Here is a 13,105-nt window from a genome sequence, read left to right as displayed (position 1 = left end):
TTTAAAAATAATACTTATCAATTTGCGATTAAACTACAAAGAAAAATTTTTCCGCAGTTAAACTAACGCTAAATTTAACTTATTTTTATTGTAAAAAAATTATTTGTTAGTAGTTAAATTTTATTACTTTTTGCGAAATTTTCCACAGCCTAATGAAATGTTAGTTTTTTTAAGTATGTCTCAAATATTTTATGAACTAAACGTGAGTATAAAGTTCGATGGCCGTACACATAAGTTCGATATAAACTAAAGCCAATGAAAATTTTCGTACGATTCCCAAAAATAGTAAGAATGAACTACTGTATGGTTAAAATGGTCATGATTTGGCGCCAATGATTTGTTTCTTAATTTTTAGTTAATATTTTCTTCTATTAGAGGATGTAATTTCGTGAACTGTAGTTAACCCTACGATGAGTGACAGTTCTGAACTTCACGGGCGTGTGAAAAGGTCCCTACGGACCTTTTTTTTTTGTAAATCATATTTTTATACCTTCCATCATAGGATGGGGGTATATTAACTTTGTCATTCCGTTTGTAACACATCGAAATATTGCTCTAAGACCCCATAAAGTATATATATTCTGGGTCGTGGTGAAATTCTGAGTCGATCTAAGCATGTCCGTCCGTCCGTCTGTTGAAATCACGCTAACTTCCGAACGAAACAAGCTATCGACTTGAAACTTGGCACAAGTAGTTGTTATGGATGTAGGTCGGATGGTATTGCAAATGGGCCATATCGGTCCACTTTTATATAAAGGGACCCTCAGATTTGGCTTGTGGAGCCTCTAACAGAAGCATATTTCAGCGTTGCCAGAATTGTTTCACAAAAAAACCGCTAGATTTGTCCAAAAAACTAGCCAAAAAAAGCTAAAAAATGTTAAAAAATAGCTAGAAAAAAAGATAAATTTTTTTGTATCAAAAGTCACATTTTTGATTGAAATTTAACAAACTTAAAGGCTTTATTTCACCTAAAATGCATATTATTTTAATTGTATTCATTTTATTTCCATTTCTGTGAGACTGTAGGAAAATCTAAGTCATATTAGCTCTGTGTGCGTACTCGATACATTTTGATTACTATCACAAATTTTACTGGAATTCCTTCATTTATATTTCCTAGTAAAAACTTTTTTCCCGGTAAACTTGCAATTATCAGCTGGTTAATCATCAACAAGTCCAATGTCTCATAGAACTGCATTAGAAATATCAATATATTTCGTTTTAACTGAATTAATGATAAATTCGTGAACGTGTACACTTCTCCTAATATTATTAAGAGAATAAAACCCATTCTGTCTTGCAAGTTTATACTGAATAACTTTTATTGGAAAACTTCCCATACAAACCTATTGTTGTCCAATTTTCGTAAATGTAAATCCATTCCATTAATAAATAGCAGATTTGTTTTGATCCTATCACTACGATTTTTTTTATTGCATTTTTTTTATGTTAAAAAAATAATACCACATTCAAAACTTTATTTCTTTAATTATTTCTATGTTCGGTTCCAAATATTTTGTACACTAATGATTTTGGTATTGATTCCGAGTCAAATTTGAATTTATTCGTTTTTTTTCAGCTTTTTCTTCATGAGCTATCACAGTGCTTGAAAAACGTGCTAACGACAACTTAAATTTCCAAATTCCGACTCGACTTTAAGTAGAAATTATTCTGTGTATACGTTTTCAAAATAAAATGAAAAACCTCTTCTATTTTTGAACGCTATTTTGGTTTGTGGTCAACATACAAAAACTCCACAAATTTAAAGACTATTTAATTAATTTTAAGAATTTTGTAGAATTGACCCTAGCTTTCTTTCATGAAAAGATACCCATTTTTAAGTTGAATCACTTAACTATAAGGACAAAACAATTTTATCGGCTTATGGACAAGGAAAACAGTTTATATAATATATATAAACTATTATAACCAAAATTCGCGTCCGTATTATAATAACATAAAAAGGATAAACGAGCCAAATGCTATTATTCCTAATAATTTACTGACAGTTTATATAAGCAATTTGTATGGTAATAGTAGATTTAAAGTTTACGATAACGAGGGAAAAACTTTACAAGAAGGTGTATTTGCTGCAAAAATGCCCGCATAATGGCTGGAATAATTATTAAGGCTTCAATTGAGCTTTGAAATATGTGGAAAACCTTATTCTGGCAGCAAGACTTAGACAAAAAACGAAGTTTTATCCATATTTCTATAGGAACATGTCGAAAATAAAAAAAGCCAAAAATAGCTAAAAGGGTCATGAAAAAAGCCAGAAAAAAAGCTAAAAGCTAAATATAAATACATTTTTTCCCCGCTAAACGTCTTCAAAAAAAGCCAAATCTAGCGGGAAAAAGCTAAATTGGCAACGCTGGCATATTTCATCCGATCCGGCTGAAATTTGGTATATGGTGTTGGTATATGGTCTCTAACAACCATGCAAAAATTGGTTCACATCGGTCCATAATTATATAAAGCCCCCATATAAACCGATCCCCAGATTTGGCTTGCGGAGCCTCAAAGAGAACAAAATTTCATCCGATCCGGCTGAAATTTGGAACATGGTGTTAGTATATGATCTTTAACAACCGTGCCAGAATTGGTCCATATCGGTCCATAATTATATATGGCCCCCTGTTAGTGCTTGAGCGCGTTTGCTCAGCGGATATTCTGGTGGTACACCAGAATAAATGATTTAATGGCAGTCCTGGTAGTGCACCAGAACTTTCTTTTAAGGGGAGTTTAAAATTCTTTACTCGGTGGTACACCAAGAAAGAATATAATCACGCCAATTGAAACACCAAGAGGTTTAATCGTAGTGATTATCTTTATTAAATTTATTCAGCCTTATATACTAAATACAAGTAAGTAGTAATAACAACAAAAAGTAAAAGAAAAATAACATAGTCGAATTATTTGCCGGAATTGCTTATGCTGCAGTTAAATTCTTTTTCCATATGAAGCCAATGACTGGTGTTGAATTTCATATTATTTGGCTGGTAGCTTGAATACGCAAGCATACGCAAGCGAAATGTTCTTGCGCGTGCCATTCAATACCCGACATATGAATTACAACCTTTGGATTGGCTGCAATATAGAAAGAATGAAAAGAGCAGCAGATTTTAATTTTATTCTATTGGAGATTTATTTTATTTTGTCAAAACAAAATAAAAAAAATCATGAAGAATAAACATATTGCGGCCCCGAGGGGAGTCGTGAATAATTTTGAGAGGCTTGTATAAGCTAATTCCGGTTACCTTGTAGGTTTTATTTAGGATGGGTCTACTGAAATGTCCCATGTTGATCTTGGAGCAGGCTGTGGTGATATGGCCCTTTTCTTAAAAATGCACTTTGTTAGTAGGACCACAACAGCGATTAGAATAATTCCTAATCCACAGTAGCTAACGATAAGGCTATGAACTGCATGGTAATTTGAGGTTGATGGAATTTCACGTAGTTGTGCCTTCACTTCTGCCTGCAAACGATTTATTTCTTCGAAACTTGAGCGGTGAATGAACGCTTGCGTTATATTTTCCATGTTAGGTAGTGTATTGAAGAATGACATCTCATTGTATGAACTGGACTGGTGTAGGGTCGATGTGATAGTTTGGTGGCTGTTGATAGTAATCATCTCATTTTTTATTGTGCAACCTGCTGGCAGTGTTAATATTCCAGTACCCTGTGAAGGCTGATAGTTGCTTTTACCATTACAGACTGTACTTAATTTCAGCTGTGCATCAGTGGCAAACAGCCATTGATTTTTCTTAAAGAGTTGATACCACACATTGTGGTTAGATAATGCTTCGATATCAGATTCGTTGTTGAATAGATGGACTTCGCAGCTACAAATCTGTGCACCTTTATGGTAAACTGTTTGGACATTTGGGCATAAAAAGGTGTTGTGATCCAGTGAGTTGCAGTCAAGTAGTTTGATGTTATCCATTGTAAAATATTGATCACGATGAGCATTAAAGGCTATCATTTCTGATGTCGGCATGAGGGCTACTAGAGTATTATTTACCACTTGTGGAACTGGTGTAAGGTAAAATAGGTCATATTCATCCTGGTTTGACAATGGAATGAACAAGGTGCAGATAATATGGTCGTTCGATATTGAGGCATGAGCTGTTGCGATGCCATATAATTGTATTATATCTACTACTGGTAGTGTTAAATCTTGCGGTAGGTTAGCCTTTATATTAGCTACCTCGACAGCAAATTGTTGTGGAGTTAGTAGAAGAGGGCTAATTCGACCATGATGAGTGTCAGCCAACAAATCCGTCATGGAAACATGCATTTTTTGCAAGTTATTTAGAATTAACTGGATACTGAGCGATAAGATGAGTTGAGAGCGGTAGATATTTTCGTTGTTTGTCAGATTCATGAGTCTACTTATTTTAAAATTTATTTTTTCAAAACTCTCCTGTGTCCGAGCTTCAGATTGCTTCATGAGATTAAGGGTAGAGTCCAGAAATGATGTTTGGTTCCGCAGTAGGTCTTGCAGTCGAGCTTCGTTGGTTTTAATACTATTGATTGTTCCTGACATTTTCTCAGCATAATTTGAGTCCAGAACACCAAATAATGAATTTGCTACGTTGCCGCGGAAGTGTGAGTGATTGCATGTTCGCGGAAGTGTGAGTGATTGCATGTTTTCGCTAAGGCATTGGTTCCGTTGATGAAGAGCTGCAGTTCCTTATGAAGAGGTGCCAGTTCGAAATATATCAGAAGCTTCCATTCTGATAGAATTGGCTTAATGTTACCAATACACTCAAAATTTATACCGGGGTTGCCTTTAATCGGAGTATAGGTAACTTGTTGGCACATCACTAGTGGGAGGAATAATGCTAGAATAACTAGCATGCTGGTTGTGGGAAGGTTAGCACGTTTTGGAGGTGGTGAACCATTGTCTTTGTCGCTAGATGCGGCGCTGCGGCTAAGCGGAAATGAATTATCTCCTTTTTCGTCGTTAGTTTGTTCTAGAGGGAGAGGAGCGAGTAGGTGAATGGCTCGCTTAATGATACCGCTTGAGGTTTTTACTGCAGCTGCCCTGACGAAACCATCTGACCCTGGATAAGTTTCAATGACTTTACCAAGTCGCCAGTTCATGACAGGCAAGTTATCTTTAATTGCGACTATAGTGCCCAATTGCAGATTTTGAGATGCAGTTTGCCATTTATTACGCTGCTGGAGTTCATTGAGATATTCCTGGGACCATCTTTTCCAGAATTGGTGTTTTATTCGGGATACTAACTCCCATCGTTTTGCCAAAGTTGATGTTGTTGCTCGGGCTGTGACGTCTACTTGAGCAGTTAGAGGTTCTCCAATCAAAAAATGGCCCGGAGTCAGTGCAGCGGCGTCATTAGGATCATTTGGTAGTGGTGCTATTGGCCTAGAGTTTAGTATCGCTTCAACCTCTATGACAATGGTCTCCATTTCTTCATAAGTCAAGGATGCACTCGATATTTCCTTTATCAGAAGACCTTTAGCGGATTTTACAGCTGCTTCCCAAAGTCCACCGAAATGAGGAGATCGCGGAGGTATAAAGTGGAAAGTAATGCTTCTAGTTGCGCATTCTCGTTGTATTTTTTCTTGAGCTGTTGTTGAGAATAACGAGGTTGGCAGCTCTGCGAGTTGATTTTTTGCTCCCACGAAGTTGGTAGCGTTATCACAATATAGGTTTTGGCAATGGCCCCTTCGGCCAATGAATCTTTTCAACGCCCCAATGAAGGCATCGGTTGTAAGGTCCGTTACAAGTTCTAGATGAACGGCCTTTGTTGAAAAGCAGCAAAATATCGCAAGATATGCTTTCTGAGGTCGTTTTCCTCTTGTTTTGAAATGTACCCAGATTGGTCCGCAATAATCTACCCCTGCGTTTATGAAGGGCCTTGCAGGCGTTACTCTTGTTTCTGGCAAATTTCCCATAATTTGTTTCAGAAGCTTTGGTTTTGATCTTGCACATTGAATACATTTGTGAACAGTTTCACGAGCCAAATGCTTTCCTTTGATGGGCCAGAAGCGTTGTCTCACCGTAGCAAGGAGTGCGGTAGGTCCGCAATGCTTATTTTCCTTATGTAACGATTCGAAGATTAGTCGACTTATTGGGTCATTGAATGGCAAAAGCATGGGATGTTTGGCATTAAAACTCAAAGTCGATTCTTCTAGTCTACCTCCAACTCTTAAAACTGTATGTTCGTCCAAAAACGGCGACAAACCTTTGATTTGACTTGAGCCTTTAAGTTCTCTATGCTTCTCCAGTTGTAAAATGTCTTCTTTGAATTTAAAATGCTGTGCGATACGAACTATGACAATAAGAGAATCGTGAAGTTCAAGGGGAGTGAGGGTTGGCCTGTTTTGTCGATTTTCTTTACGGGTTTTGGAATTTTTAATAAATCTCAGAACATAAGCAACAATTCGTTGGAGTGTCTTCAAGGAATTCCTGTGATTTATTTTGTACAAGAAGTTTTCTGCATCAGCGGCCAACATTAGGTTGTGGAGGTTCTGCTTTCGTTCAGTGCTAATCGAATCAGGAGAAGGAAGAAACGCAGGAGGCCAATGTTTCTCGTCTCCGTGAAGAAAGAATGGTCCAAGCATCCATTGGGTTGTTTGTTTCAACTGATGGGGGTCTGATCCCCTAGATATGATGTCTGCTGGGTTATCTTTGGAACTAACGTGTCTCCATTGTTCAGGAGTCGTGTTGTCTTGAATTGAAGCAATACGATTAGCGACAAAGGTGTGAAAGGAGGATGATCTTGAGTTGATCCAATTTAACACTATTGTGGAATCAGTCCAGTAGTAAGTGGGTGTTGTCATCATATCTAAATCGTTCTTAACTTTAACCGCCAAGTTGGCTCCCAGCTGTGCAGCGCATAATTCTAGCCTTGGAAGCGTTTGTTGTTTAAGGGGTGCTACTCGGGATTTCGCCCAAAGGAGGTTTACAAGTATAATCTTATTCGGTAAGATTGTTCTAATGTATACTGCTGCCCCGTATGCCTTTTCTGATGCGTCGCTGAAGATGTGGAGCTGAGTGTTTTGAGAAATATGTCCCTTATGGACATGTCGGTGAACGGGAAAGGTTTCAAGTGACTTGAGGCTCTCTCTAAAGTTTCGCCATCGATAGTCGAATTCTGAAGGTACGGCTTCATCCCATGAAAGATTTAGATTCCATAGTTCTTGGACAAAGATTTTCGCCCTGACGACTACAGGAGATAGCAAACCTAGGGGGTCGAAAATACGTGCAAGATCTGAAGTGACCGTCCTTTTGGTCACTGACCTGATTGGCGCTAGGTTGACCTTTACTTTAAGTTGGTCAGCTTTGGGTAACCAGGCCAATCCCAAAGTTTTGGTATAATTGGTGTCATCTGTGCTGAAGTCCAGGCTAACTTCTTGGTCGCACTCCGGAATGTTATGAAGCAGGTGGATATGATTGGCACTCCACTTTCGTAAATTAAATCCGTATTGCGCCATGACTTGTTGCAGTTGGCGCTGGATTTCCAAAGCTGTATTCAAGTTGTCTGCTCCGCCCAGGCCATCATCCACATAGAAGTTCTTTTCCAAAAAACTAGCTGCTAAAGGAAAATGCATCTTATTTTCCCTGCTTATTTCTTTCAAGCATCTAATTGTCAGATAGGGGGCTGGTCGGGTTCCGTATGTAACGGTATTTAATGTGAAGTAGTTGATAGGTTCGGTGATATTGTTCCGCCACAGGATAATCTGATATGGTCTGTCTTTAGGATGTATCAGTATTTGGCGAAACATTTTTTCTATGTCTGTGGTAAACACGAAACGTGGCAATCTGAAGCGTAGCGGAATAGCAAACAGATCATTCTGTAGTGTTGGGCCAGTATATAAGACATCGTTCAGTGACTTTCCAGAGGATGTTTTTGTTGAAGCATCGAATACTACTCGGAGTTTAGTGGTGCTGCTTTCAGGTCGTAGGACACAGTGGTGAGGAATAAAATATTTTGCTCCTGTCACATTGTCTATGTTGACTTTAGTCATATGGCCTAGTGCTTCGTATTCCTTCATAAACTGTATATATTGTTGTTTTAAGGTAATGTCTTTGGATAGTCGCCGTTCCAATGATAGGAAACGGTTAAAAGCGAGACTGTGTGACTCTCCTAAAGAGCTTGGTTCGGCACAAAATGGAAGCCTTCCTTCTTTGTCACGTCCAGTATGCTGATTAAAGTGAGCTTCGCACTGTGCGTCATGTATCGATAATTGCTTCTGTGTATTATCGACTTCTTCCAGTTTCCAGAATCGTTCGATTGTCTGGTTCATGCTATCTTCATCAGTTAGTACTCCACATATTGATGTTTGCAAATGTTGATCAGATACCTTCCCTGATGCTATCTACCCAAGTGTTGTGTTTTGCAAGATTGGAAGGTTGTCTCCTAGTTGGATTTGTCCGATAGCGAGTAGCTGATGATAATATTCTGCGCCTAATAGGATGTCGATTTTGCCTGGACGGTTGAAGGTAGGGTCTGCCAGCGTTATATTCTTGGGAATTAGCCATTTATCAATGTGGATAAATTGAGCAGGTTGTGGAGTAATTATTTGGGGAAGTACGAATGCCTCCAAGCGTGATGAGAAATTGTTATATCTTGACTGGAGCGAAATGTTCACTCTGTGTTGAACCTTGGTCCGATTTCTTCCTATACCACTAATTGACATAGTCGTAGGTCTACTTGGTAGACCGAGTCGTGCTACTAATCTTTCCGTAATTAGGTTGACTTGAGATCCCGAGTCGAGTATTGCTTTGCATTCGGTTTCCAGACCATTCGCCTTAATCTTGACCAATGCGGTTCCTAGTAGAATATAGGGCCTTCGAGATTCAGAGTTTAAGGCCAAGCTTTCAGCTATGATGGATGGGGTAGTGATAAGCGAAGCCGCAGTGGATTGGTTGGAAGTTGTTGCTGATTCTAGTGGTTTGGGGTGTTCCATTTGATCTTCCTTGATTGATCTACCTGAGGATTTGGAGGGTTGCGTGTGAGATTGTTCAAGGTGGACGAGCGTATGGTGCTTTCTCCCACATTTTTGGCAGCGGCCTAAATTCGAGCATTGTTTCGTGGAATGTCTGCTGCTAAAGCAATTCACACATAACTTCTGTCCCAGTACAAGATTGAGGCGGTGTTTTGTGCTGAGTAGAGCGAATTCCTGGCATCGGTATAATTGGTGAAAGTCCTTCTTACAAATGATGCAATGTCGGCTTTCAGGACTTGGATGGGAAGTCAGGGCGCAATTTTTGGAACTATTGATAGAGGTTTTTTCCTTTACACCCATTGCTTCCAAAATATGAAAATAGTTCTCCAAGAACGATAGGAAGTCGCTTATGGTTTGCAGTTCCTTCGGATTTTTGATCATTTGTTCATATTGACTATGAACACTTTTATCCAACTTTTTAACGAGGAGGTGGATTAAAAGTGGATCCCATGACGAAGTCTGGAGTCCCAGGTTGGAGAGAGCTGCCAAACATTGCTTTGTTGTGTCATGTAATCGCTTGAGGGCACTTAAAGATCCAGCACCTGAGGGTTGATCGAGCATCCTTTGGATTGCCGTAGCTGCCATAACCCTCTTGTTGTTATAACGATGTTCCAACAATTGCCATGCCGTGGGATAATTGTCTTCTGTTATGGCAAGGTGCGCAATAAGGCTTGCTGCTTCGCCCATTACGTGGTTTTTCAAGTACCACATCTTGTGAGCATTTGGGATTTTCTGCTCATGGATCTCTTTCTCGAGCCAGATGTATTTTGCAGTATCGTACCCGAGTAGCTCTGGGTCTGGGTACTTGTCCAGAACATCGTCGTTGAGGCACTCTATCTGTTGCCATAGACGGTTTATTGTGGCCATTTTCACCTCATAGTAGGTTCTCTCCTGGCCACTAACTTGCAAACCTTCTAGTTGCCGACTCAGGGCTTCCATTTTGGCCAACGAACGGCTAATAAGACCGTCGTGACCGCTAGTGGCACCCACCTGTTCGTTCTCCTTATGTAAGGATTGTACGCTTGGAGGGTTCTTTGCGTCTGACGTTGGGACTTTCTCGATGAGCTCATGTTCCAATAATTTTATACATTCCAAGGCCATGCTTTTGATTTTGTCATAATAACCGGAAACGAAGTATTCGCTGGACGGATCGATACCCTCTGAATATCGTAGCTGGTTGTCCGCCTCTTCGAATTCTTTCCAGGCGGCATTGAGCCTAGCCAGTCGGTCTTGGTAATATGCGGTGGTTTTTCGGATTTTTGGATCTTTCTTAATATTTCTGATGAAGTTGGCGATGCCTTCGCCGATGTCCTTCAGCTGTCGCAGGAGCTCAATCTGAGTTTCCATCGTTGATTAGTAACAGTAACGAAAGTTGACTGGTATAGATTATAGGAGCAAAGGTCCTGTTGATTAATTATAGACACAATGGGTATTGTAGGCACAAAGGGTCCTGATGAGTGGTAGCAGGCACAAAGGGTCCTGATGAGTGGTTGCAGGCACAAAGGGTCCTGATCGGTGGTTGCAGGCACAAAGGGTCCTGATCAGTGGTTGTAGGCACAAAGGGTCCTGATCGGTGGTTGCAGGCACAAAGGGTCCTGATCGGTGGTTGCAGGCACAGAGGGTCCTGATGAGTGGTTGCAGGCACAAAGGGTCCTGATGAGTGGTTGCAGGCACAAAGGGTCCTGATGAACGGTTGCAGGCACAAAGGGTCCTGATTAGTGGTTGCAGGCACGAATGGTCCTGATGAGTGGTTGCAGGCACAAAGGGTCCTGATGAGTGGTTGCCGGCACAAAGGGTCCTGATGAGTGGTTGCAGGCACAAAGGGTCCTGATCGGTGGTTGCAGGCACAAAGGGTCCTGATCAGTGGTTGCAGGCACAAAGTGTCCTGATTGGTGGTCCTGTCACGGTCGCCAAAATGTTAGTGCTTGAGCGCGTTTGCTCAGCGGATATTCTGGTGGTACACCAGAATAAATGATTTAATGGCAGTCCTGGTAATGCACCAGAACTTTCTTTTAAGGGGAGTTTAAAATTCTTTACTCGGTGGTACACCAAGAAAGAATATAATCACGCCAATTGAAACACCAAGAGGTTTAGTCGTAGTGACTATCTTTATTAAATTTATTCAGCCTTATATACTAAATACAAGTAAGTAGTAATAACAACAAAAAGTAAAAGAAAAATAACATAGTCGAATTATTTGCCGGAATTGCTTATGCTGCAGTTAAATTCTTTTTCCATATGAAGCCAATGACTGGTGTTGAATTTCATATTATTTGGCTGGTAGCTTGAATAGCATACGCAAGCGAAATGTTCTTGCGCGTGCCATTCAATACCTGACATATGAATTACCACCTTTGGATTGGCTGCAATATAGAAAGAATGAAAAGAGCAGCAGATTTTAATTTTATTCTATTGGAGATTTATTTTATTTTGTCAAAACAAAATAAAAAAAATCATGAAGAATAAACACCCCCATATAAAACATTCTCCAGATTTGACCTCCGGAGCCTCTTGGATGAGCAAAATTCATCCGATCCGGTTCAAATTAGGCACGTGGTGTAGTATATGGTCGCTAACAACCATACCAAAATTGGTCCAATCACACAAAAATTGGTCCATATCGGTTCATAATCATGGTTGCCACTAGAGCCAAAAATAATCTGCCAAAATTTTATTTCTATAGAAAATTTTGTCAAAATTTTATTTCTATAGAAAATTTTGTCAAAATTTTATTTCTAGAGAAAATTTAGTTAAAATTTTAGTCGGTTCATAATAAAATTTTCATCATTGTCAAAATTTTATTTCTATAGAAAATTTTGTCAACATTTTATTTCTATAGAAAATTTTGTCAAAATTTTAATTCTATAGAAAATTTTGTTCAAATTTTATTCGGTTCATAATCATGGTTGCCACTCGAGCCAAAAATAATCTACCAAGATTTTATTTCTATAGAAAATTTTGTCAAAAGTTTATTTCTATTGAAAATTTTGTTAAAATTTATTTCTGTAGAAATTTTTGTCAAAATTTTCTTTCTATAGAAAATTTTGTCAAAATTTTTATTTCTATAGAAAATTTTGTGAAAATTTTATTTCTTAGAAAATTTTGTTAAAATTTTATTTCTGTAGAAAATTTTGTCAAACTGAATTATATACGTATTGGATCGATCTTTTTTGATTTAATATATACCACGTATGGACTTACATACACCCTCAAAAAAAATCGCTTCTCTAACATATGTTCCAAACATATTTTGCAGGAAGCACATATATTATTGGATACTGCCGAAACATTAATATGTTTGTTTTATGTGAGCATATTATATGTTTGGAAGCATTTTGAATCCAAAAATAGTATATGCTTGGAAGAATTCCTCAAAGAATATTGTGCTCATTTCCTCAGATAATTTTCACTTCCACGAAATTTTTGAGTTCTTCGCATCTTTTTCTGTAATACAAATATGCTGTTTTTTTTTTCAAATGTCTATTCTCTTGGTTCCGAATGTCTATTCTCTTTATTCCGAATACTCATTCTAATATTCAAATTAAATAATATTTAGACTTAAGCATATTACATTTTTGGTCTTATCATGAAACAGTTTTCCGAAACTACATACAAGCGGTTTCACAGAAATTGCTCTCATTTCATTCTCGCTGTGTTATGTTGATATCTTTTTATTCAACCCTCCTGGTTTCCATCTCTATTTCTTTCTCTATACTAACTCTCTCTCTCTCTGTCGCTCTCTGAATAAAGTATCACAACATATATGTATGTTTACTCGAAATATGTAAATTTATATATGTATACATTCACACATATTATTTTTATGAAACATTCATGCCCCAAACATAATATATTCTAACATATCAACATATGTGTCCCAAACATTTTGTGTTAGTTTAGGAACATTACATGTTTGCACTTAAATATATTGTGTTTAAAAATTGTGCCCGAAACACATTTTGTTTATATCGGAACATATGAAAAACATATTTTTCTAACAGTGTACAATTTAGAAGATGGTGTTAGGAGGTTTTAAGATACCTTGCCATCGGCAAGCGTTACCGCAACTTAAGTAATTCGATTGTGGATGGCAGTGTTTAGATGAAGTTTCTACGCAATGATGGAG

General features: G+C 38.3%; 1 protein-coding gene across 1 annotated transcript; it reads right to left on the bottom strand.

The window, feature by feature from the left end:
• Positions 1-4,590: 4,590 nt before the first annotated feature.
• Positions 4,591-8,277, bottom strand: LOC142224785 (uncharacterized). The gene has a single exon (XM_075294570.1). It carries the CDS (start codon positions 8,275-8,277, stop codon positions 4,591-4,593), a length of 3,687 nt encoding a protein of 1,228 aa, XP_075150685.1.
• Between the last annotated feature and the right edge of the window lie 4,828 nt (positions 8,278-13,105).

This window comes from Haematobia irritans, chromosome 2 (assembly GCF_050003625.1).
Source record: "Haematobia irritans isolate KBUSLIRL chromosome 2, ASM5000362v1, whole genome shotgun sequence".
Taxonomy (NCBI): domain Eukaryota; kingdom Metazoa; phylum Arthropoda; class Insecta; order Diptera; family Muscidae; genus Haematobia; species Haematobia irritans.
This window is presented reverse-complemented; position numbering and strand designations above follow the sequence as displayed.